The sequence below is a fragment of the Bombina bombina genome, chromosome 5 (assembly GCF_027579735.1).
Source record: "Bombina bombina isolate aBomBom1 chromosome 5, aBomBom1.pri, whole genome shotgun sequence".
NCBI classification, from domain to species: Eukaryota; Metazoa; Chordata; class Amphibia; order Anura; family Bombinatoridae; genus Bombina; species Bombina bombina.
In genome coordinates, this window is record NC_069503.1 from 82,361,856 (window position 1) to 82,389,742 (window position 27,887).

Sequence of the window (27,887 nt, forward strand, 5' to 3'; positions counted from 1 at the left end):
TTATTTTTTATGTTATAAACCTTCTTAAGTAGATTTCTATAGACAGTACTTGAAATAAAATGTGTTACAATAACGAATATAAATAAGTAAAAGTAACGAAAATCACAGCAAATAAAAAATCATAATTTTTTTTATCTAAAAGTAGAAAAATATAAATAATATAAAACTATAGTGATACTTTAATACTATATAAGGTTATCTGTGCATTTGTACAGTGTCCTCAAGTTTTTACTTTACATCGCACTTTAAAGAGAGAAAGCTTATATAGAGTAAGACTAGGGTTGCACCTTTAGTTCAGACCAAACCCAAACACTCATGCGCCGTGCACAGCACACTATGTATAATAGCACAGCACACTATGTGTAATAGCACAGCACACTATGTGTAATAGCACATAAGCACAAACTTGCACGTAGATATTCACACTCTCTCACACTAACACACTCTCTCTCATACACACTGGCACTCACTCTCACATACTAACACACTAATACACACTCACACTGTTTCACTAATAGACACACAAACACACATACTCTCACACACACTAACATACTGATACACACACATACTGCATACTCTCTCTCACACACAAATACACTCACTATTTCACACACACAATCACACACAAAGACACTAACACACTAATACACTCACATACTCTCTCTTGCACACAAATACACTCACTCTTTTACACACAGAAAGACACAAAGACATTCTCATACACTTTGACACTTACATACAGTCACACACTCTCTCTCACACACACATACATACATACATACTCTCTCTTACACACACTCGCTCTCTCTCACACACATACGTGCAATGCAAAGTGACCTTGCATTCGCATTGCACAGAATCATTGTGCCATTTTTTCTAACACTTCACAAACTTTAGCCCTCAAATACTGCTAAGTGCAGGGTTAATTTTTTAATTTTTTTAAATGATACTTTTTTCCGTTTTTTTTTCTTTAAAGAAAACAAACACGTAAATTTAAGGACATTTATAAAATGAACCAGAGATCTGATCTGAAGCATTAATTGCTACCACAAGCTTGCTGTAGCAATAATCAGCTACTTGTAATGACTGATTATTTATTGCACACACCATTTGCGGTTGCGCAATAAATTAGTGCTCCACTTGTAATCTAGCCCATTGTGTCTCATTAAATAAAATCAGTTTCCCCTCAGTAATTCCTCTGGTATATAACATGTACAATGCTAAGCATCTATTGCTATAAGAAAAGGTTTATCCACATGATGTGCACATTAAATATAGCTCCCAGATGTAAATCATTTGAGACTGATGTTCTTGTTTATAATTCTCTAACACTCTATTCATATAAAGACTCCTTTATTCTGCAAATATAATTATTTTCTCCCCTATGTAAAACAAATGTACAACTACTAACACTGTCATATTAATAAAAACTGGGGGTGCTTTGGTGGTGAATGGCTGTGTAAACTGGTCAGTATGAGGACAAATCTGTATATTCCTGTGTGGTGTTTGTATTTTATCACATTTATATGAGAGAAACTTAAGTGCACATATATAGAGGAACAAAGGACAACAGGAGAACACTTCCAATATGGAGATTTTGTAACTGGGATTTATAAAGTATTTTTTTGCAATAGGAAACTTTTTTGACTCTTCTATTTAGAGAGTGTATCATCTTTATGATAATTTTTAAAAGGTTTCCACACTGTTCACATAAAGTTTATTTTGTAAGTAAATATTTGGTGTTTTGTGATACCTTTTTACACTTTCTAAACTTGTGAAAGGTTTCTTCCCTTGTGAATCATTTCATGAGTTTTCAGATTACTCTTTACTGTAAAACATTTTCCACAGTCTGTACATGTGAAATGTTTTTCTCCTGTGTGACTCCTTTCATGAGTGTTCAGATTATCAATTCGTGTAAATCCTTTTCCACACACTGTACATGTGAAAGGCTTTTCTCCTATAGGAATCCTTTCATGAAATTTCAGATGCCTTTTCTGTAAACCTTTTCCACACTCTGTACATGTGAAAAGTTTTTCTCCTGTGTGAATCTTTTCATGAGTTTTAAGATTACTTATTTGTGTAAAACTTTTCCACACTCTGTACATGTGAAAGGGGGTTCTCCTGTGTGAATCATTTCAATAGTTTTCAGACAACTCTTTTCAGTAAAACCTTATCCATACTCTGTACATTTGAAAGGTTTTTCTCCTGTGTGAATCCTTTCATGAGTTTTTAGATTCCGCTTTTTTGTAAATCTTTTTCCACACTGTGTACAAGTGAAAAGTTTTTCTCTTGTGTGAATCCTTTCATGAGTTTTCAGAGTATTTATTCGTTTAAAACTTTTTCCACACTCTGTACATGTGAAAGGCTTTTCCCCTGTGTGAATCCTTTCATGAGTTATCAGATTACTTTTTTCTGTAAAACTTTTTCCACACTCTGTACATGTGAAGGGCTTTTCTCCTGTGTGAATCCTTTCATGATTTTTTAGATCACTCTTGTTTGTAAAACTTTTTCCACACTCTGTACATGTGAAAGGCTTTTCTCCTGTGTGAATCCTTTCATGTTTTCTCAGATTACTTTTTTCTGTAAAACTTTTTCCACACTCTGTACATGTGAACGGCTTTTCTCCTGTGTGAATCCTTTCATGATTTTTTAGTTCCCTCTTGTTTGTAAAACTTTTTCCACACTCTGTACAAGTGAAAGGTTTTTCTCCTGTGTGAATCCTTTCATGATTTTTCAGATAACTCTTATGTGTGAAACTTTTTCCACATTCATTACATGTAAAAGGTTTCTCCCCTGTGTGGGTCTTTTTGTGATAGCTAAGGCTTCCTTTAGTTGTGAAACATCTCCCACATTCTGTACACATGTGAGGTTTCACAGCTGTGTGAACTGTGTAGTGTTCAAGGAGATGCAAATTACATGTGAAGATTTTCTCACATTCTGTACATTTGAATGGTTTCTTATCTGTATGAATAATATGGCTAGACTGTAGACTTTTCCCTTCTTTGAAACGTTTTGAAATCCCAGTAAATATGTGTGGTTTATCCTCAGGGATAATCATTTCACTAGATAACTCATAAATGTTGTCCTCTTGTTTGATGACTAAATTACTCTCTGTACATAATGATTGCTGCACAGTTCCTGCCAATTCGCCATCTTCTTTAAATATCTGCTGTGATATCCCCAATGTTTGTGAATAGTCGTCAGTGTCTAAGACTTTTGGAGTCTGCAGTATAGGACTGGTGCTTCCTGTAGAGAAGGATGGATATGGACTATTGATGTGTTTGTCTACATAAAAAGAAATGGAATAAAGAAAATAAAGAAAGTTTATTCTTTATAATGGAATCCATCTTTTAAAAAAATCATATTTATTTACACTGTCTTCTGTTTTGTGTTAATTTTTAAAATAATTAACCTTTAAATCCCAAATTAAAAGAATGAAAGACAAAGAATGTAAATATATCTACATTATAATAAACTAAACCACTGATTACTGATGAAAACAATTTATAGGGTCCAATTAAACATAATGCGTGTGGATAATGTTCTCAGACAGGGAACCAGTATATCTGTATTCTGTTCAGGAGAGGTGGCATCCACCATTCTCATTTAACATTGCACAAACAAATGCATATACAGCCCTGCCCGCTCATGCTTAACCAGTTGGGTGAGAACATGATGTCTTAATCATTACAGACTAATAATCAGTGTGAGATGTTTTGAGAGGTTAATAAACAGGTATCTTATGATGCTTCTTAGCTAGCTTTATTAGTTTTAATAATACTCACAATCACATTAAAGGAACATTGAACCCAATTTTTTTATTTTGTGATTCAGATTGAGCAGGCAATTTTAAGCAACTTTCTAATTTACTCCTATTATCAACTTTTCTTTGTTCTCTTGCTATCTTTATTTGAAAAAGAAGGCATCTAAGCTATCTTTTTGGTTTAGAACCCTGGATAGCACTATTGGTAGGTAAATGTATCCACCAATCAGCAAGAACAACCCAGGTTGTTCACCAAAAATGGTCCGGCATCTAAACTTACATTCTTGCATTTCAAATAAAGAAAATTTAATAATAGGAGTAAAATAGAAAGTTGCTTTAAATGTCATGCTCTATCTGAATCACAAAATCATTTTTTTTAGGTTCAGTGTCCCTTTAAGCACACAAATCAGTGGTGGTTCTGGGTTGGGAAACACTCACTGGTGGAGTTGTGGGTGTCTCACACATGGCAACAAGGTAGGCATAAGTGTAGTTATGGGTGTTCTTCCATGAGCTGGGTCAGGGCAGAGGAAGGTAGAGTTGTAGGTGTACTGAGAGAAGGTGCTGACACAAATTACATTAATAGATGCAGATATAAATATAATAGTTTATATTTTTTTAATGAGTGATTTATTTTATTTTCCCAGTAATTAAAGTCAGCATAATATCTATTTTACTAACCTAGCACATGTGAGTTCATGCTGATAACAGGCTCCAATGTCTGATCAGGAAGAAGGTTCCCTTATTCACTCCAGTTACATCAATACCCAATATCTCACAGTGCTCTGGCCGTGTCTGTAAAAAGTATATTAAATGGTTAGACAGATAATAATAAATAATGGTTCTGATTAACTGTACGTATGGTATAATTAAAGGCATACATAACAAGTCATGTGATACAGATCAGCTGATTAGGTTATTACATATGTGCTATTGATTCAGTACAAACATTTAGTACAGTTAGCTCTGTAGGTGTTATAATTGGACCTTAAATATGAATCTTCCCAGAACTTTACAATATAAGCTCAGGAGCAGACAATCTATTTATGAGTGGGGTAAACCACAACCTTACAAATATATTATAATCGTTTTTATTATAATTAATTTTGAAAGAGCAGCACTTACACAAAATTGTTTTAATGCTAAGTTAAATGTAATACTACAGTATTGTTAGTGTACTCCCTACTAATCATCACTGTCAGACAAACATACACAGATACTATGTGTGTGATATTCCGTTGTTATATGAAGCTATACACTGTATCTGTAGTCTGAGATACCCCTCCTTGTGACCAATTTGAACAATGCTTAAAAGACTCCACATTTTGTATATTTCATTTGCTTTACCTCCAGTCCTTAAAATTCTCTTGGTCAGTAGTGAGTTGTCTTAAAAGGATAGTAAACACCAACAATGTTATTGATTAAAAAAAAAATAGATAATCCCTTTATTTACCATTCCCCGTTTTGTATAACCAACACTGTTAAATAAATATACTTTTTGCCTCTGTTATTAGCTTGTATCTAAGCTTCTGCAGACTGCCTCCTTATCTCAGATCTTTTGACAGACTTGCATTTTAGCCAATCAGTGCTCACTCTTAAATAACTTCACCTGCATGAGCACAATGTTACCTATTTGAAACCCATGAACTAATGCCCTCTAGCTGTGAAAAAAAACATAATTTATGTAAGAACTTACCTGATAAATTCATTTCTTTCATATTAGCAAGAGTCCATGAGCTAGTGACGTATGGGATATACATTCCTACCAGGAGGGGCAAAGTTTCCCAAACCTCAAAATGCCTATAAATACACCCCTCACCACACCCACAATTCATTTTAACGAATAGCCAAGAAGTGGGGTGATAAGAAAAAAGTGCGAAAGCATATAAAATAAGGAATTGGAATAATTGTGCTTTATACAAAAAAATCATAACCACCACAAAAAAGGGCGGGCCTCATGGACTCTTGCTAATATGAAAGAAATGAATTTATCAGGTAAGTTCTTACATAAATTATGTTTTCTTTCATGTAATTAGCAAGAGTCCATGAGCTAGTGACGTATGGGATAATGACTACCCAAGATGTGTATCTTTCCACGCAAGAGTCACTAGAGAGGGAGGGATAAAATAAAGACAGCCAATTCCTGCTGAAAATAATCCACACCCAAATAAAGTTTAATGAAAAACATAAACAGAAGATTCAAACTGAAACCGCTGCCTGAAGTACTTTTCTACCAAAAACTGCTTCAGAAGAAGAAAATACATCAAAATGGTAGAATTTAGTAAAAGTATGCAAAGAGGACCAAGTTGCTGCTTTGCAAATCTGATCAACCGAAGCTTCATTCCTAAACGCCCAGGAAGTAGAAACTGACCTAGTAAAATGAGCTGTAATCCTTTGAGGCAGAGTTTTACCCGACTCGACATAGGCATGATGAATTAAAGATTTCAACCAAGATGCCAAAGAAATGGCAGAAGCTTTCTGGCCTTTTCTAGAACCGGAAAAGATAACAAATAGACTAGAAGTCTTTCGGAAAAGACGTAGTAGCTTCAACATAATATTTCAAAGCTCTAACAACATCCAAAGAATGCAACGATTTCTCCTTAGAATTCTTAGGATTAGGACATAATGAAGGAACCACAATTTCTCTACTAATGTTGTTGGAATTCACAACTTTAGGTAAAAATTCAAAAGAAGTTCGCAACACCGCCTTATCCTGATGAAAAATCAGAAAAGGAGACTCACAAGAAAGATCAGATAATTCAGAGACTCTTCTGGCAGAAGAGATCGCCAAAAGTAACAAAACTTTCCAAGAAAGTAATTTAATGTCCAATGAATGCATAGTTTCAAACGGAGGAGCTTTAAGAGCCCCCAGAACCAAATTCAAACTCCAAGGAGGAGAAATTGACTTAATGACAGGTTTTATACGAACCAAAGCTTGTACAAAACAATGAATATCAGGAAGACTAGCAATCTATCTGTGAAAAAGAACAGAAAGAGCAGAGATTTGTCCTTTCAAAGAACTTGCGGATAAACCTTTATCTAAACCATCCTGAAGAAACTGTAAAATTCTCGGAATTCTAAAAGAATGCCAAGAAAAATGATGAGAAAGACACCAAGAAATATAAGTCTTCCAGACTCTATAATATATCTCTCTGGATACAGATTTACGAGCCTGTAACATAGTAGTAATCACAGAGTCAGAGAAACCTCTTTGACCAAGAATCAAGCGTTCAATCTCCATACCTTTAAATTTAAGGATTTGAGATCCTGATGGAAAAAAGGACCTTGCGACAGAAGGTCTGGTCTTAGCGGAAGAGTCCACGGATGGCAAGAGGCCATCCGGACAAGATCCGCATACCAAAACCTGTGAGGCCATGCCGGAGCTATCAGCAGAACAAACGAGCATTCCTTCAGAATCTTGGAGATTACTCTTGGAAGAAGAACTAGAGGCGGAAAGATATAGGCAGGATGATACTTCCAAGGAAGTGATAATGCATCCACTGCTTCCGCCTGAGGATCCCGGGATCTGGACAGATACCTGGGAAGTTTCTTGTTTAGATGAGACGCCATCAGATCTATTTCTGGAAGCTCCCACATTTGAACAATCTGAAGAAATACCTCTGGGTGAAGAGACCATTCGCCCGGATGCAACGTTTGGCGACTGAGATAATCCGCTTCCCAATTGTCTATACCTGGGATATGAACCGCAGAGATTAGACAGGAGCTGGATTCCGCCCAAACCAGAATTCGAGATACTTCTTTCATAGCCAGAGGACTGTGAGTCCCTCCTTGATGATTGATGTATGCCACAGTTGTGACATTGTCTGTCTGAAAACAAATGAACGATTCTCTCTTTAGAAGAGGCCAAGACTGAAGAGCTCTGAAAATTGCACGGAGTTCCAAAATATTGATCGGTAATCTCACCTCCTGAGATTCCCAAACTCCTTGTGCCGTCAGAGATCCCCACACAGCTCCCCAACCTGTGAGACTTGCATCTGTTGAAATTACAGTCCAGGTCGGAAGCACAAAAGAAGCCCCCTGAATTAAACGATGGTGATCTGTCCACCACGTTAGAGAGTGTCGTACAATCCGTTTTAAAGATATTAATTGAGATATCTTTGTGTAATCCCTGCACCATTGATTCAGCATACAGAGCTGAAGAGGTCGCATGTGAAAACGAGCAAAGGGGATCGCGTCCGATGAAGCAGTCATAAGACCTAGAATTTCCATGCATAAGGCTACCGAAGGGAATGATTGTGACTGAAGGTTTCGACAAGCTGAAATCAATTTTAGACGTCTCTTGTCTGTCAAAGACAGAGTCATGGACACTGAATCTATCTGGAAACCTAAAAAGATTACTCTTGTCTGAGGAATCAATGAACTTTTTGGTAAATTGATCCTCTAACCATGATCTTGAAGAAACAACACAAGTCGATTCGTATGAGATTCTGCTAAATGTGAAGACTGAGCAAGTACCAAGATATCGTCCAAATAAGGAAATACCACAATACCCTGTTCTCTGATTACAGACAGAAGGGCACCGAGAACCTTTGTAAAAATTCTTGGAGCTGTAGCTAGGCCAAACGGCAGAGCCACAAACTGGTAATGCTTGTCCAGAAAAGAGAATCTCAGGAACTGATAATGATCTGGATGAATCGGAATATGCAGATATGCATCCTGTAAATCTATTGTGGACATATAATGCCCTTGCTGAACAAAAGGCAAGATAGTCCTTACAGTTACCATTTTGAACGTTGGTATCCTTACATAACGATTCAATATTTTTAGATCCAGAACTGGTCTGAAGGAATTCTCCTTCTTTGGTACAATGAAGTGATTTGAATAAAACCCCATCCCCTGTTCCAGAACTGGAACTGGCATAATTACTCCAGCCAACTCTAGATCTGAAACACAATTCAGAAATGCTTGAGCTTTCACTGGATTTACTGGGACACGGGAAAGAAAAAATCTCTTTGCAGGAGGTCTCATCTTGAAACCAATTCTGTACCCTTCTGAAACAATGTTCTGAATCCAAAGATTGTGAACAGAATTGATCCAAATTTCTTTGAAAAAACGTAACCTGCCCCCTACCAGCTGAGCTGGAATGAGGGCCACACCTTCATGTGGACTTAGAAGCTGGCTTTGCTTTTCTAGAAGGCTTGGATTTATTCCAGACTGGAGATGGTTTCCAAACTGAAACTGCTCCTGAGGATGAAGGATCAGGCTTTTGTTCTTTGTTGAAACGAAAGGAACGGAAACGATTATTAGCCCTGTTTTTACCCTTAGATTTTTTATCCTGTGGTAAAAAAGTTCCTTTCCCACCAGTAACAGTTGAGATAATAGAATCCAACTGAGAACCAAATAATTTGTTACCCTGGAAAGAAATGGAAAGTAGAGTTGATTTAGAAGCCATATCAGCATTCCAAGTTTTAAGCCATAAAGCCCTTCTAGCTAAAATAGCTAGAGACATAAACCTGACATCAACTCTGATAATATCAAAAATGGCATCACAGATAAAATTATTAGCATGTTGAAGAATAATAATAATATTATGAGAATCATGATCTGTTACTTGTTGCGCTAAAATTTCCAACCAAAAAGTTGAAGCTGCAGCAACATCAGCCAATGATATAGCAGGTCTAAGAAGATTACCTGAACACAGATAAGCTTTTCTTAGAAAGGATTCAATTTTCCTATCTAAAGGATCCTTAAACGAAGTACCATCTGACGTAGGAATAGTAGTACGTTTAGCAAGGGTAGAAATAGCCCCATCAACTCTAGGGATTTTGTCCCAAAATTCTAATCTGTCAGACGGCACAGGATATAATTGCTTAAAACGTTTAGAAGGAGTAAATGAATTACCCAATTTATCCCATTCTCTGGAAATTACTTCAGAAATAGCACTAGGAACAGGAAAAACTTCTGGAATAACCACAGGAGATTTAAAGACCTTATCTAAACGTTTAGAATTAGTATCAAGAGGACCAGAATCCTCAATTTCTAAAGCAATTAGTACTTCTTTAAGTAAAGAACGAATAAATTCCATTTTAAATAAATATGAAGATTTATCAGCATCAATCTCTGAAACAGAATCCTCTGAACCAGAAGAGTCATCAGAATCAGAATGATGATGTTCATTTAAAAATTCATCTGTATAAAGAGAAGTTTTAAAAGATTTTTTTATGTTTACTAGAAGGAGGAATAACAGACATAGCCTTCTTGATGGATTCAGAAACAAAATCTCTTATGTTATCAGGAACATTCTGAACATTAGATGTTTATGGAACTGCAACAGGTAATGGTACATTACTAAAGGAAATATTATCTGCATTAACAAGTTTGTCATGACAATTAATACAAACAACAGCTGGAGGAATAGCTACCAAAAGTTTACAGCAGATACACTTAGCTTTGGTAGTTCCAGCACCAGACAGCGATTTTCCTGAAGTATCTTCTGACTCAGATGCAACGTGAGACATCTTGCAATATGTAAGAGAAAAAACAACATATAAAGCAAAATTGATCAAATTCCTTAAATGACAGTTTCAGGAATGGGAAAAAATGCCAATGAACAAGCTTCTAGCAACCAGAAGCAAAGAAAAATGAGACTTAAATAATGTGGAGACAAAAGCGACGCCCATATTTTTTAGCGCCAAATAAGACGCCCACATTATTTGGCGCCTAAATGCTTTTTGGCGCCAAAAATGACGCCACATCCGGAACGCCGACATCCTTGGCGCAAAAGAACGTCAAAAATGACGCAACTTCCGGCGACACGTATGACGCCGGAAACAGAAAATATTTTTTTGCGCCAAAAAAGTCTGCGCCAAGAATGACGCAATAAAATGAAGCATTTTCAGCCCCCGCGAGCCTAACAGCCCACAGGGAAAAAAAGTCAAATTTTTAAGGTAAGAAAAATAATTGATTCAAGTGCATTATCCCAAATATGAAACTGACTGTCTGAAAATAAGGAATGTTGAACATCCTGAGTCAAGGCAAATAAATGTTTGAATACATATATTTAGAACTTTATAAACAAAGTGCCCAACCATAGCTTTGAGTGTCACAGAAAATAAGACTTACTTACCCCAGGACACTCATCTACATGTTTGTAGAAATCCAAACCAGTACTGAAACGAGAATCAGCAGAGGTAATGGTATATAAATAAGAGTATATCGTCGATCTGAAAAGGGAGGTAAGAGATGAATCTCTACGACCGATAACAGAGAACCTATGAAATAGACCCCGTAGAAGGAGATCACTGCATTCAAAATAGGCAATACTCTCCTCACATCCCTCTGACATTCACTGCACGCTGAGAGGAAAACCGGGCTCCAACCTGCTGCGGAGCGCATATCAACGTAGAATCTAGCACAAACTTACTTCACCACCTCCATAGGAGGCAAAGTTTGTAAAACTGAATTGTGGGTGTGGTGAGGGGTGTATTTATAGGCATTTTGAGGTTTGGGAAACTTTGCCCCTCCTGGTAGGAATGTATATCCCATACGTCACTAGCTCATGGACTCTTGCTAATTACATGAAAGAAACATAATTTATGTAAGAACTTACCTGATAAATTCATTTATTTCATAGTGGCAAGAGTCCATGAGCTAGTGACTTATGGGATATACATTCCTACCTGGAGGGGGCAATGTTTCCCAAACCTCAAAATGCCTATAAATACACCTCCCACCTCACTCATACTTCAGTTGAACGTATAGCCAAGAAGTGAGGTGTAAAAAGCATACAAAAAATAGGAACTGGAAAAAAGAATGTGTTTATACAAAAAAAAAATCATAACCACAAAAAAATAGGGTGGGTCTCATGGACTCTTGCCACTATGAAAGAAATTAATTTATCAGGTAAGTTCTTACATAAATTGTGTTTTCTTTCATGTAAGTGGCAAGAGTCCATGAGCTAGTGACATATGGGATATAATACCCAAGATGTGGAAGTCCACGAGTCACTAGAGAGGCAGGGATAAAATAAAAACGGCTAAATCCGCTGAGAAATTAAATCCCAAAAAATAATTAAGTTTTCTTTAAAAATGTCAAAAAAACTCAAATAAAAAAATGCATTAGAATCAAGCTGAGACAACTGCCTGAAGAACCTTTCTACCAAAGGCTGCTTCCGAAGAAGCAAACATCAAAATGGTAAAATTTAGTAAAAGTATGCAAAGACCACCAAGTTGCTGCTTTGCAAATTTGATCAACTGAAGCTTCATTCTTGAAAACCCATGAAGTGGCAACAGACCTAGGAGAACGAGCTGTATTTATCTGAGACGGAGACAGCCCCACCTCCAAATAAGCTTTGTGAATCAAAAGTTTCAACCAAGATGCCAAAGAAATGGCAGAGGCTTTCTGACCTTTCCTGGAATCAGAAAAAAATAATAAATAGACTAGAAGTCTTTCAGAAATCTTTAGTAACCTCAACATAATATTTCAAAGCTCTTACCACATCCAAAGAATGTAAAGACCTTTCAAGAGTATTCTTAGGATTATGGCATAAGGAAGGAACAACAATTTCCCTATTGATAGTTAGAATTCACAGCTTTATCTTGATGGAAAATCAGATAAGGAGACTCACAAGAGAGAGCAGACAATTCGGAAACTCTGCTAGCAGAAGAGATAGCCAAAATAAATAACACTTTCCAAGAAAGTAGTTAATATCCAAATAATGCATAGGCTCAAATGGAGAAGCCTGCAAAATCGTCAAAACCAAATTGAGACTCCAAGGATACTCCAGTAGTATCACTGCGAGTTCCAAGGTAGGTGCCGTGTATAAAAATTGCTAATCCAAAACTCAAAATGTGGGGAGTAAAAGAGCTCTCCACATAACAGTATACACTAATAGCACTCCAGAGTCCTAAGGAGAAAATTGAATCATCTGGGATTATGAAAAATATCACAGAGGAATAATTATATGGTAGCGTTAATGACAATAGGGTCAGATAGTTGAGTGGATTAAAATTTAACTTTTATTAGAGAAATTAATTAAAATTATAACAACACACAAACATGCAAGTTAAAACTATGTAAGGGGGGGCAAGTAAGCGAAGTAAATAGTAGCATCAAAGTAGTACACCAGAGAAGTACCCAATATCTAAGTATTATGGGAGAAAAGATTACTAGCATGAATAGCCAGTAATCATAAGTAGAAATATCCCATATTTATATATTGTGGGCAATACTCAGAAATAATAGCTGCTGCTTTGGTAGTAATGTGCCAACTGTGAAAGAGGCTCAACAATAGTTAGTTGAAAAATGGACCGCTTATCAAACTAAAATAATGAACGCACTATTGAGAATAATTAAGGGTTAAATCACCATATTGTACGCTCCAGAATCTAAATGGTGCTAGCAACACAAAAATGAATGTGTTGGTAGTTAGCTGGTAACCCTGAATCTGAATGGTGCTAGCAACATAAATGCATATGCTGGTAGTCAGCTAGTAATCCTAAAGCACCTAATTATGCTGTTATATAAAGCGCCTAATTATGCTGTTATATAACATCAATCTGACATTTGTATGGAGGTTCGACTCTAAGTTGAACAGTCTTTCACTTTCCACACTACTGCATGGGGCAGAAAGATATTTTTGGGCCATTTTAGCCAGAGCTGGAAATCTGTTTATTAACTGCCCAGTACTTCAGGGGTTTGTCTGAACGAGGTACAGTGATCTCTCCTACAATAATACAAATTACAGCAATTTGTATTGGCAGAACAGTAGTATACAATTTTTAGTTTAGTTTCCACTCCAGTTTAAAATGAAATGGGAGCATGTATCGGTGCATTTGCATGAGTACAAGTACTCATGCAAATACTTGGTATCGGTACCGATACCGATACTAGTATCGGTATCGGTGCAACCCTACTAGTCGCCTCTCAGACCCACATCCAGCAACAAATCTAGGAGTAACAGATACCCATACTATAAAGTGGACTGCTTATTCATTAACGTAATAAGACACGCTGATCGTGCCCCCCTAAACGAATCCTAAAACACAGGAGTTCACTGGACTCCTCACCAATTCCCTAACATGTTTCGCCGCTTGTCGGCTTTTTGACAAGTATTACCTAACCACTCTGTAGTGTGTATAGGTATATTTTAATTAGGCGCTTTAGGATTACTAGCTGACTACCAGCATATGCATTTATGTTGCTAGCACCATTCAGATTCAGGGTTACCAGCTAACTACCAACACATTCATTTTTGTGTTGCTAGCACCATTTAGATTCTGGAGCGTACAATATGGTGATTTAACCCTTAATTATTCTCAATAGTGCGTTCATTATTTTAGTTTGATAAGCGGTCCATTTTTCAACTAACTATTGTTGAGCCTCTTTCACAGTTGGCACATTACTACCAAAGCAGCAGCTATTATTTTTTTGAGTATTACCCACAATATATTAATATGGGATATTTCTACTTATGATTACTGGCTATGCATGCTAGTAATCTTTTCTCCCATAATACTTAGATATTGGGTACTTCTCTGGTGTACTACTTTGATGCTACTATTTACTTTGCTTACTTGCCCCCCCCCCCCTTACGTAGTTTTAACTTGCATGTTGTTTGTGTGTTGTTTTAATTTTAATTAATTTCTCTAATAAAAGTTAAATTTTAATCCACTCAACTATCTGACCCTAGTGTCATTAACGCTACCATATAATTATTCCTCTGTGATATTTTTCATAATCCCAGATGATTCAATTTTCTCCTTTGGACTCTGGAGTGCTATTAGTGTATACTGTTATGTGGAGAGCTCTTTTACTCCCCACATTTTGAGTTTTGGATTAATACAAATCAAAGCCTGAACAAAACAGTGAATATAAGGAAGTTTAGCAATCTTTCTATGAAATAACACAGAAAAAGCTGAAATTTGCCAGTATTTGCAGACAAACCCTTATCCTGAAGAAACTGTAAAATCCTAGGAATTCTGAAAGAATGCCAAGAATAATTATGGGTAGAACACCATAAAAACATAATTTATGTAAGAACTTACCTGATAAATTAATTTCTTTCATAGTGGCAAAAGTCCATAAGATAGTGACGTATGGGATATACATTCCTACCAGAAGGGGGGCAAAGTTTCCCAAAATCCAAAATGCCGATAAATACACCCATCACCACAGTTTTAACTTATAGCCAAGTAGTGAGGAGTAAAAAAGCATACTAAAAGAGGAACTGGAAGAATAATGTGCTTTTATACAAAAAAAAAATCATAACCACCAAAAAATAGGGTGGGCCTCATGGACTCTTGCCACTATGAAAGAAATGAATTTATCAGGTAAGTTCTTACATAAATTATGTTTCTTCTGTTATGTGTGATCAGTCCACGGGTCATCATTACTTCTGGGATATAACTCCTCCCCAACAGGAAATGCAAGAGGATTCACCCAGCAGAGCTGCATATAGCTCCTCCCCTCTACGTCAGTCCCAGTCATTCTCTTGCACCCAACGACTAGATAGGATGTGTGAGAGGACTATGGTGATTATACTTAGTTTTTATGACTTCAATCAAAAGTTTGTTATTTTACAATAGCACCGGAGCGTGTTATTACTTCTCTGGCAGAGTTTGAGGAAGAATCTACCAGAGTTTTTTTACTATGATTTTAACCGGAGTAGTTAAGATCATATTGCTGTTCTCGGCCATCTGAGGGAGGTAAAAGCTTCAGATCAGGGGACAGCGGGCAGATGAATCTGCATTGAGGTATGTAGCAGTTTTTAATTTCTGAATGGAATTGATGAGAAAATCCTGCCATACCGTTATAATGACATGTATGTATACACTTCAGTATTCTGGGGATGGTATTTCACCGGAACTACTCTGTTAAAAGTCACTAATCCTTTTAATAAGTATTTATCATGTTAAACGTTTTTGCTGGAATGTAGAATCGTTTACATTTCTGAGGTACTGAGTGAATAAATATTTGGGCATTATTTTCCACTTGGCAGTTGTTTGGTTTTAATTGTGACAGTTTCGTTTCTCTTCACTGCTGTGTGTGAGGGGGAGGGGCCGTTTTTGGCGCTCTTTGCTACGCATCAAAAAATTCCAGTCAGTTACTCTTATATTTCCTGCATGATCCGGTTCATCTCTGACAGATCTCAGGGGTCTTCAAACTTCTTTGGAGGGAGGTAGATTCTCTCAGCAGAGCTGTGAGAATTTTATATTGACTGTGAATAAAAACGTTGCTCTGTAATTTTTATGTCAAATTTAATTATTGTTATTTTTCTAATGGGAACAAACCTTTGCTAAAAGTTGTGTTGTTTTAAAGTTTGATGCTATAACTGTTTTTTCAGTTCATTATTTCAACTGTCATTTAATCATTTAATCGTTTAGTACCTCTTTGAGGCACAGTACGTTTTTGCTAAAAAAGATTATAACCAAGTTGCAAGTTTATTGCTAGTGTGTTAAACATGTCTGACTCAGAGGAAGATATCTGTGTCATTTGTTCCAATGCCAAGGTGGAGCCCAATAGAAATTTATGTACTAACTGTATTGATGCTACTTTAAATAAAAGTCAATCTGTACAATTTGAACAAATTTCACCAAACAGCGAGGGGAGAGTTATGCCGACTAACTCGCCTCACGCGGCAGTACCTGCATCTCCCGCCCGGGAGGTGCGTGATATTATGGCGCCTAGTACATCTGGGCGGCCATTACAGATAACATTACAAGATATGGCTACTGTTATGACTGAAGTTTTGTCTAAATTACCAGAACTAAGAGGCAAGCGTGATCACTCTGGGGTGAGAACAGAGTGCGCTGACAATACTAGGGCCATGTCTGATACTGCGTCACAGCTTGCAGAGCATGAGGACGGAGAGCTTCATTCTGTAGGTGACGGTTCTGATCCAAACAGATTGGATTCAGATATTTCAAATTTTAAATTTAAATTGGAGAACCTCCGTGTATTACTAGGGGAGGTCTTAGCAGCTCTCAATGATTGTAACACCGTTGCAATACCAGAGAAACTGTGTAGGTTGGATAAATACTTTGCGGTACCGGCGAGTACTGACGTTTTTCCTATACCTAAGAGACTAACTGAAATTGTTACTAAGGAGTGGGATAGACCCGGTGTGCCGTTCTCACCCCCTCCAATATTTAGAAAGATGTTTCCAATAGACACCACCACTCGGGACTTATGGCAAACGGTCCCTAAGGTGGAGGGAGCAGTTTCTACTTTAGCTAAGCGTACCACTATCCCGGTGGAGGATAGCTGTGCTTTTTCAGATCCAATGGATAAAAAATTAGAGGGTTACCTTAAGAAAATGTTTGTTCAACAAGGTTTTATATTGCAACCCCTTGCATGTATCGCGCCGATTACGGCTGCGGCAGCATTTTGGATTGAGTCTCTGGAAGAGAACCTTAGTTCATCTACGCTAGACGACATTACGGACAGGCTTAGAGTCCTTAAACTAGCTAATTCATTCATTTCGGAGGCCGTAGTACATTTAACCAAACTTACGGCTAAGAACTCAGGATTCGCCATACAGGCACGTAGGGCGCTGTGGCTAAAATCCTGGTCAGCTGATGTTACTTCTAAGTCCAAATTACTTAATATACCTTTCAAGGGGCAGTCTTTATTTGGGCCCGGTTTGAAAGAAATTATCGCTGACATTACAGGAGGTAAGGGCCACGCCCTACCTCAAGACAAAGCCAAAGCCAAGGCTAGACAGTCTAATTTTCGTCCCTTTCGGAATTTCAAAACAGGAGCAGCATCAACCTCCACTGCACCAAAACAGGAGGGAGCTGTTGCTCGTTACAGGCAAGGCTGGAAGCCTAACCAGTCCTGGAACAAGAGCAAGCAGGCCAGGAAACCTGCTGCTGCCCCAAAGACAGCATGAACCGAGAGCCCCCGATCCGGGACCGGATCTAGTGGGGGGCAGACTTTCTCTCTTCGCCCAGGCCTGGGCAAGAGATGTTCAGGATCCCTGGGCGCTAGAGATCATATCTCAGGGATACCTTCTAGACTTCAAATTATCTCCCCCAAGAGGGAGATTTCATCTGTCAAGGTTGTCAACAAACCAGATAAAGAAAGAAGCGTTTCTACGCTGTGTACAAGATCTGTTATTAATGGGAGTGATCCATCCGGTTCCGCGGTCGGAACAAGGACAAGGGTTCTACTCAAACCTGTTTGTGGTTCCCAAAAAAGAGGGAACTTTCAGGCCAATCTTAGATTTAAAGATTCTAAACAAATTCCTAAGAGTTCCATCGTTCAAAATGGAAACTATTCGGACAATCTTACCCATGATCCAAAAGGGTCAGTACATGACCACAGTAGATTTAAAAGATGCTTACCTTCACATACCGATTCACAAAGATCATCACCGGTATCTAAGGTTTGCCTTCTTAGACAGGCACTACCAGTTTGTAGCTCTTCCATTCGGATTGGCTACGGCTCCAAGAATCTTCACAAAGGTTCTGGGTGCCCTTCTGGCGGTACTAAGACCGCGAGGGATTTCGGTAGCTCCGTACCTAGACGACATTCTAATACAAGCTTCAAGCTTTCAAACTGCCAAGTCTCATACAGAGTTAGTTCTGGCATTTCTAAGGTCGCATGGATGGAAAGTGAACGAAAAGAAGAGTTCTCTTTTTCCTCTCACAAGAGTTCCATTCTTGGGGACTCTTATAGATTCTGTAGAAATGAAGATTTACCTGACAGAAGACAGGTTAACAAAGCTTCAAAATGCATGCCGTGTCCTTCATTCCATTCAACACCCGTCAGTAGCTCAATGCATGGAGGTGATCGGCTTAATGGTAGCGGCAATGGACATAGTACCTTTTGCACGCCTACACCTCAGACCGCTGCAATTGTGCATGCTAAGTCAGTGGAATGGGGATTACTCAGATTTGTCCCCTACTCTGAATCTGAATCAAGAGACCAGAAATTCTCTTCTATGGTGGCTTTATCGGCCACACCTGTCCAGGGGGATGCCATTCAGCAGGCCAGACTGGACAATTGTAACAACAGACGCCAGCCTACTAGGTTGGGGCGCTGCCTGGAATTCTCTGAAGGCTCAGGGACTATGGAATCAGGAGGAGAGTCTCCTTCCAATAAACATCCTGGAATTGAGAGCAGTTCTCAATGCCCTTCTGGCTTGGCCCCAATTAACAACTCGGGGGTTCATCAGGTTTCAGTCGGACAACATCACGACTGTAGCTTACATCAACCATCAGGGAGGGACAAGAAGCTCCCTAGCAATGATGGAAGTATCAAAGATAATTCGCTGGGCAGAGTCTCACTCTTGCCACCTGTCAGCAATCCACATCCCGGGAGTGGAGAACTGGGAGGCGGATTTCTTGAGTCGCCAGACTTTTCATCCGGGGGAGTGGGAACTTCATCCGGAGGTCTTTGCCCAAATACTTCGACGTTGGGGCAAACCAGAGATAGATCTCATGGCGTCTCGCCAGAACGCCAAACTTCCTCTCTACGGGTCCAGATCCAGGGATCCGGGAGCGGTTCTGATAGATGCTTTGACAGCACCTTGGAACTTCGGGATGGCTTATGTGTTTCCACCCTTCCCGCTGCTTCCTCGATTGATTGCCAAAATCAAACAGGAGAGAGCATCAGTGATTCTAATAGCGCCTGCATGGCCACGCAGGACTTGGTATGCAGATCTAGTGGACATGTCATCCTGTCCGCCTTGGTCTCTACCTCTAAGACAGGACCTTCTGATCCAGGGTCCATTCAAACATCAAAATCTAACTTCTCTGAAGCTGACTGCTTGGAAATTGAACGCTTGATTTTATCAAAACGTGGTTTTTCTGAGTCGGTTATTGATACCCTGATACAGGCTAGGAAGCCTGTTACCAGAAGGATTTACCATAAAATATGGCGTAAATACCTATACTGGTGCGAATCCAAAGGTTACTCCTGGAGTAAGGTTAGGATCGCTAGGATATTGTCCTTTCTACAAGAAGGTTTAGAAAAGGGTTTATCAGCTAGTTCATTAAAGGGACAGATTTCAGCTCTGTCCATCTTGTTACACAGGCGTCTGTCAGAAAATCCAGACGTCCAGGCCTTTTGTCAGGCTTTAGCTAGGATCAAGCCTGTGTTTAAAGCTGTTGCTCCGCCATGGAGTTTAAACTTAGTTCTTAACGTTTTACAGGGTGTTCCGTTTGAACCCCTTCATTCCATTGATATAAAATTGTTATCTTGGAAAGTTCTGTTTTTAATGGCTATTTCCTCGGCTCGAAGAGTCTCTGAGTTATCAGCCTTACATTGTGATTCTCCTTATCTGATTTTTCACTCAGACAAGGTAGTTCTGCGTACTAAACCTGGGTTCTTACCTAAGGTAGTCACTAACAGGAATATCAATCAAGAGATTGTTGTTCCATCCTTGTGTCCAAATCCTTCTTCAAAGAAGGAACGTCTTCTACACAATCTGGATGTAGTTCGTGCCCTCAAGTTCTACTTGCAGGCAACTAAAGATTTTCGCCAAACTTCTTCCCTGTTTGTCGTTTATTCTGGACAGAGGAGAGGTCAAAAAGCTTCTGCTACCTCTCTCTCTTTTTGGCTTCGTAGCATAATACGTTTAGCCTATGAGACTGCTGGACAGCAGCCTCCTGAAAGAATTACAGCTCACTCCACTAGAGCTGTGGCTTCCACTTGGGCCTTTAAGAATGAGGCCTCTGTTGAACAGATTTGCAAGGCTGCAACTTGGTCTTCGCTTCATACTTTTTCCAAATTTTCCAAATTTGACACTTTTGCTTCTTCGGAGGCTATTTTTGGGAGAAAGGTTCTTCAGGCAGTGGTTCCTTCTGTATAATGAGCCTGCCTATCCCTCCCGTCATCCGTGTACTTTTGCTTTGGTATTGGTATCCCAGAAGTAATGATGACCCGTGGACTGATCACACATAACAGAAGAAAACATAATTTATGCTTACCTGATAAATTCCTTTCTTCTGTTGTGTGATCAGTCCACGGCCCGCCCTGTTTTAAGGCAGGTAAATATCTTTTAAATTATACTCCAGTCACCACTTCACCCTTGGTTACTCCTTTCTCGTTGATTCTTGGTCGAATGACTGGGACTGACGTAGAGGGGAGGAGCTATATGCAGCTCTGCTGGGTGAATCCTCTTGCATTTCCTGTTGGGGAGGAGTTATATCCCAGAAGTAATGATGACCCGTGGACTGATCACACAACAGAAGAAAGGAATTTATCAGGTAAGCATAAATTATGTTTTTCGTTCATGTAAGTGGCAAGAGTCCATGAGCGAGTGACATATGGGATACAATACCCAAGATATGGAACACCACAGAGTCACTAGAGAGGGAGGGATAAAAATAAAAACAGCTACTTCCACTGAAAAAATTAAATCTAATCTGATTAAGTTTTCTTAAATTTCAAAAAAACTCAAATCATAGGCAAAAAGAATCAAACTGAGACAGCTGACTGAAGAACTTTTCTACCAAAGACTGCTTCGGAATAAGTAAAGACATCAAAAGGGTAAAATTTAGTAAATCTATGCAAAGAAGACCAAGTTGCTGCTTTGCAAATCTGATCAATTGAAGCTCCATTCTTGAAAGCCCAAGAAGTGGCACCTGATCTGGTAGAATGAGCTGTAATTCTATGAGGCGGAGACTTCCTCACCTTCAAATAAGCCTTGTGAATCAAAGGTTTCAACCAAGATGCCAAAGAAACGGCAGAGGCTTTCTGACCTTAGTAGCTTCAACATAGTATTTCAAAGCTCTTACCACATCCAAAGAATGTAGAGATCTCAAGAGAATTCTTAGGATTAGGACACAAAGAAGGAACAGCAATTTCTCTACTAATTTTGATAGAATTCACAACTTAAGGTAAAAATTTAAAGGAAGTCCGTAAAACCGCTTTATCTTGATGAAATATCAGATAAGGTGATTCACAAGAGAGAGTCTACAATTCAGAAACTCTTCTAGCAGAAGAGATAGCCAAAATAAATAACACTTTCCAAGAAAGTAGTTTAATATCCAAAGAATTAATAGGTTCAAAAGGAGAAGTCTGCAAAATCCTTAAAACCAAATTAAGACTCCAAGGAGGAGAAATGGACTTAAAGGTTTGATACGAACCAAAGCCTGAACAAAACAGTGAATATCAGGAAGCTTAGCAATATTTCTATGAAATAAGACAGAAAGAGCAGAGATTTGTCCCTTGAAAGTACTTGCAGACAAACCTTTATCCAAACCATCCTGAAGAAACTGTAAAATCTGAGGAATTCTAAAAGAATGCCAAGAAAAATTATGAGGGGAGCACCATGAAATATAGGCTTTCCAAATTATATATATTTATGTGTTACTATGTGTTTATACATATATATTTATGTGTTACTATGGGTTTATACATATATATTTATGTGTTACTATGTGTATATACAGATATACTGTATTTATGTATTACTATGTGTTTATACATATATATTTATGTGTTACTATGTGTATATACATATATACTGTATTTATGTATTACTATGTGTTTATACAGATATATTTATGTGTTACTATGTGTATATACAGATATACTGTATTTATGTATTACTATGTGTTTATGCATATATATTTATGTGTTACTATGGGTTTATACATATATATTTATGTGTTACTATGTGTATATACAGATATACTGTATTTATGTATTACTATGTGTTTATGCATATATATTTATGTGTTACTATGTGTATATACAGATATACTGTATTTATGTATTACTATGTGTTTAAGCAGATATATTTATGTGTTACTATGTGTATATACAGATATACTGTATTTATGTATTACTATGTGTTTAAGCAGATATATTTATGTGTTACTATGTGTATATACAGATATACTGTATTTATGTATTACTATGTGTTTAAGCAGATATATTTATGTGTTACTATGTGTATATACAGATATACTGTATTTATGTATTACTATGTGTTTAAGCAGATATATTTATGTGTTACTATGTGTATATACAGATATACTGTATTTATGTATTACTATGTGTTTATACAGATATATTTATGTGTTACTATGCTTATATGCATATATATTTATGTGTTACTGTGCTTATATACATATATATTTATGTGTTACAACCCTTTGGCTACTCAGTACCAAGGTCAGATTGGCTTCTACAAATAAGACTAACTATGTGGCGTTATTAGTTACCGCGTGGCCCTCTGCGCTAGTTACCGGGCGCCCCTAGATAAAGCAAGGCTAATAATGTGCGCTTTGAGGGCACAGTGTGCATTAACCCTTCAATAGCAAAGAGAGCAGCACAGTGTGTATTAACCCTTCGCTAGCACAGAGAGCGGCAAAGTGTGTATTAGCCCTTTACTAGCACAGAGAGCTGCATAGTGTGTATTAACCCTTCACTAGCACAGAGAGCAGCACAGTGTGTATTAACCCTTCACTAGCACAGAGAGCAGCACAGTATGTATTAACCCTTCGCTAGCACAGAGAGCGGCAAAGTGTGTATTAGCCCTTTACTAGCACAGAGAGCTGCATAGTGTGTATTAACCCTTCACTAGCACAGAGAGCAGCACAGTGTGTATTAACCCTTCACTAGCACAGAGAGCAGCACAGTGTGTATTAACTCTTCACTAGCATAGAGAGCAGCAGTGTGTATTAACCCTTCACTAGCACAGAGAGCTACACAGTGTGTATTAACGCTTCACTAGCACAGAGAGCAGCACAGTGTGTATTAACCCTTCACTAGCATAGAGAGCAGCACAGTGTGTATTAACCCTTCACTAGCACAGAGAGCTACACAGTGTCTATTAACCATTTACTAGCAAAAGAGCAACACAGTGTATTAACCATTCACTACCACAGTGTGTATTAACCCTTCACTAGCACAGAGAACAGCACAGAGTGTTTTATCCCTTCACTAGCACAGAGAGCAGCACCAGTATATATTAACCCTTCACTAGCACAGAGAGCAGCACAGTGTGTATTAACCCTTCACTAGCACAGAGAGCAGCACAGTGTGTATTAACCATTCACTAGCACAGAGAGCAGCACAGTGTGTATTAACCCTTCACTAGCACAGAGAGCAGCACAGTGAGTATTAACCCTTCACTGGCAGAGAGAGCAGCACAGTGTGTATTAACCCTTCACTAGCACAGAGAGCAGCACATTGTGTATTAACCTTTCACTAGCACAGAGAGCAGCACAGTGAGTATTAACCTTCACTAGCACAGAGAGCAGCACAATGTGTATTAACCCTTCACTAGCACAGAGAGCTGCACAGTGTGTATTAACCCTTCACTAGCACAGAGAGCTGCACAGTGTGTATTAACCCTTAACTAGCACAGAGAGCTGCACAGTGTGTATTAACCCTTCACTAGCACAGAGAACAGCACAGAGTGTTTTAACCCTTCACTAGCACAGAGAGCAGCACCAGTATATATTAACCCTTCACTAGCACAGAGAGCAGCACAGTGTGTATTAAGCATTCACTAGCACAGAGAGCAGCACAGTGTGTATTAACCCTTCACTAGCACAGAGAGCAGCACAGTGTGTATTAACCCTTCACTAGCACAGAAATCTGTAGTGGGTATTAACCCTTCACTAGCACAGAGAGCAGCACAGTGTGTATTAACCCTTCACTAGCACAGTGTGTATGAACCCTTCACTAGCACAGAGAGCTGCACAGTGTGTATTAACCCCTTCACTAGCACAGAGAGCATCACAGTGTGTATTAACCCTTCACTAGCACAGAGAGCAGCACAGTGTGTATTAACCCTTCACTAGCACAGAGAGCAGCACAGTGTGTATTAACCCTTCACTAGCACAGAGAGCAGCACAGTGTGTATTAACCCTTCACTAGCACAGAGAGCAGCACAGTGTGTATTAACCCTTCACTAGCACAGAGCTCTGCACATTGTGTATTAACCTTTCACTAGCACAGAGAGCTGCACAGTGTGTATTAACCCTTCACTAGCACAGAGAGCAGCACAGTGTGTATTAACCCTTCACTAGCACAGAGCTCTTCACATTGTGTATTAACCTTTCACTAGCACAGAGAGCAGCACAGTGTGTATTAACCTTTCACTAGCACAGAGAGCTGCACAGTGTGTATTAACCCTTCACTAGCACAGAGAGCTGCATAGTGTGTATTAACCCCTTCACTAACACAGAGCAGCACAGTGTGTATTAACTCTTCACTAGCACAGAGAGCAGCACAGTGTGTATTAACCATTCACTAGCACAGAGAGCAGCACAGTGTGTATTACCCCTTCACTAGCACAGAGAGCAGCACAGTGTGTATTAACCCTTCACTAGCACAGAGAGCAGCACAGTGTGTATTAACCCTTCACTAGCACAGAGAGCAGCACAGTGTGTATTAACCCTTCACTAGCACAGAGCTCTGCACATTGTGTATTAACCTTTCACTAGCACAGAGAGCTGCACAGTGTGTATTAACCCTTCACTAGCACAGAGAGCAGCACAGTGTGTATTAACCCTTCACTAGCACAGAGAGCAGCACAGTGTGTATTAACCCTTCACTAGCACAGAGAGCAGCACAGTGTGTATTAACCTTTCACTAGCACAGAAATCTGTAGTGGGTATTAATCCTTCACTAACACAAAGAGTTAAACAGCACTTCGTATCCCTTTGCCTGGCACAAGTAGATGAGTAACATGCATTAATAGGACAACATTTATAACAATTATAATATTTTTAAGAAGACCAGAAAGTGACTAAAACGTTTTATCACACAATACACACAGCCTGACTCACTCACCCAGCAGCAGCTGCACAGGAAGTAAATGGGAGGAGAACAAAGGTCAGTTCAATACTGAACTACATCTCCCAGAATACATGCAGAGAAGTCACATGTTAAGCAGCAGCCAATCAGACAAAATGAGAGTGGAGGGCCCTCTAGTGGGCCTGTAACATCACTAAGGGATTACCAACTTGAAGTCTGGAGATTGTGTTTGTTTGTTACATTGTTGCAGGAGAGGAGGCGGTGTTTTGTTCTTACCTTTATAGGGTCCTGCAGCAGAGTATCCGGCCTCTTTTCGGTTCCAGACTTCAAGAGGAAAGTTTCTGTGTCCCTGAAGGAAGTTTTGCTGATGGATAGATCCAGGAGGAAATCTCTACCACCCAAAAGATATAGAGAGGTTGTGGAGATGTCATCCAGGAAGAGAGGACCTGCAAGACAAGCAGAGGAGCATGGGTTTGATGAAATTGTTCCCCCCACCCCTCCCAAAAGGCCTACCCAGAGGAGTTTCAATAAGGGGAAAGGACAGGCTAATAAGGGGAAAGGGGGGTGCAGGGAAAAAAGGGGGTGGCTCTGTGGGGCCCAGGGATGTGTCCCTTTCTCAGCCGGGGTGTATGGGCGGTGTGGAGGCCCAGGCCGGCACTAGTGGGGGGCGGGAGGCCCCTGGGGAGAGGTGTGAGGCGGGCAGGGGTCCAGCTGTCACCGGAGGGTGTGAACAGGCTGGGGCTTTGCCTGCATTGCCACCGGTAGCCATGGCGGCGGTACTAGCCCTGGCCCAATCACTGGCTTCTGTGATGGCCCCTGAGGCTCAAGGGCAGGGCGGGAGCGCGGCCCTGGCTGGCGGTGGGGTTGTGGCGAGTGGAGCAGGTGTGTCAGGGACCACGAGGCCCCACATGGCAGAGTGCGCAGCAGGCCCATCCCTCTCAGATGGCGGGTCGCGCGAGATGTTCTCCTCCAGCTCATCGGAGGAGGAGGAGTGCGGCCGCCATCTTGGAGGGAGGGTCAGAGGTCCGGAGGACACCGCCCGCGACCGGAGCGGCCCAGGTATCTTGGGGAGGCTCCCGGTCGCGGGCGGGGCGGCAGAGGGCAGCGCACAGCGGAGGCGGCAGGACTTACCGGTCGTCATTAGGGCGGCTGGAGCGGCAGGATTTCAGCAGCGCGGTGAGGAGGCAAGGCCTAGTACAAGCGCGCATGCGCACACGAGTACTGATGGGCCTGTAGTGAGGGCGCAGGAGCGCCAAGGCCTGGTGGATGCTGGCTGGAGGTGTGAGTCTGTGGGGTTGAGAGCTGTGGGGCCTACGCAGACGGCGCAGGCAGACATGAGTCGCGGAGGTACAGGCGCGCAGGCGCAAGGGGGGCATAGAGCTAGCGGTCATGTGAGAGTGTCTGGAGCTGGAAGGGGCATGAATATGGGCAGCAATACTGTGAGAGTCATGGAAGCCAGCAGTGGCAGGAGTATGGGGGATGTCACTGGGGGCAGAGGGAGGACACATGCGGGGATAACGCATGTCAGTGCACATGGGTCACAGTGTGTTACGGTTGGTGAGGATGTGTATGGGCGTATGGTGCCTGGGAATATGAGGCTTGGTGGTGACAGGCCAGGAGTTTCGGGGGGTAGGCCTGAGGCACCGCAGACTGCACTGGGGCAAGAGGCAATGATACAGAGAGCTGTGGAGATTGCGCTGCGTGAGATGGCCAGGCAGCAGGCCCCTCAAGGGTTTAGTGCTCATGCCCAGGAGGGGCCTGGGCAAGAACTGTTGATTAGAAGGGCTGTGGTTGCAGCTCTGGGGATGGACGCTGGGGGGGATCTCAGGGTGGAGGGGAGGAATCGCTCTTTTGACGCTCCACCCGTTGCCCAGAGTACTCCCCAAGTTAATTTGTCTCCCCAGGTATCGAGTAGGAATACTTCCACAATGGCAGCAGAAGCATCCAGTGCGCTAGTGGTGGCAGGACAGTGCACAGAGCAAAGAGAGCAGGCCGGATCTTCGTCCCAGGCACCCATCGAAGCAGACCGCTCGGGAAGTTGTGAGTACTATGCACCACACACACTGCACGCTGACACAGGGTCCTCATCTAGTGTTTCAGGTTCAGATAGTGGGGAGGACCTGGGGCTGGTTGGAAAGGGTCAGCGTAGAATGTTTCGCTGGATCAAGAAGATGGCGGCAGGGCAGGCGAAGGAGAGGGACAGGGCGCCAGGACCCGCTGAAGGGGTCCAAGGGCCCGCAGGGCCTGGGGGCGCCCCCCCTGGGGCCGCGGTGCCTCGTAAGGTGGCGGCACAGGGAGACACGTACCCGTGTTTGGTGCATTCCCTGTACGGGCACCTCAAGGCGAAAACAGTGAAGAAAATACAGGAGGGTCGTTACGTTAATGTCTTTGACCTCTCACTGGACGCGTTTAGGGCGAAAGAAAGGGCCCAAGATGGGTC

The 27,887-nt window shown here is 40.4% G+C and overlaps 1 protein-coding gene across 1 annotated transcript; it reads right to left on the reverse strand.

Annotated features, from left to right (window-relative positions):
• Window positions 1-1,590: 1,590 nt before the first annotated feature.
• On the reverse strand, window positions 1,591-25,505 carry LOC128659220 (gastrula zinc finger protein XlCGF8.2DB-like). The gene is made up of 3 exons (XM_053712898.1): window positions 25,484-25,505; window positions 4,445-4,558; window positions 1,591-3,288 (listed from the first exon to the last, which is right to left on the reverse strand). Exons 2-3 carry the CDS (start codon window positions 4,461-4,463, stop codon window positions 2,174-2,176), a joined length of 1,134 nt encoding a protein of 377 aa, XP_053568873.1. The 5' UTR covers window positions 4,464-4,558; window positions 25,484-25,505; the 3' UTR covers window positions 1,591-2,173.
• Window positions 25,506-27,887: the final 2,382 nt, after the last annotated feature.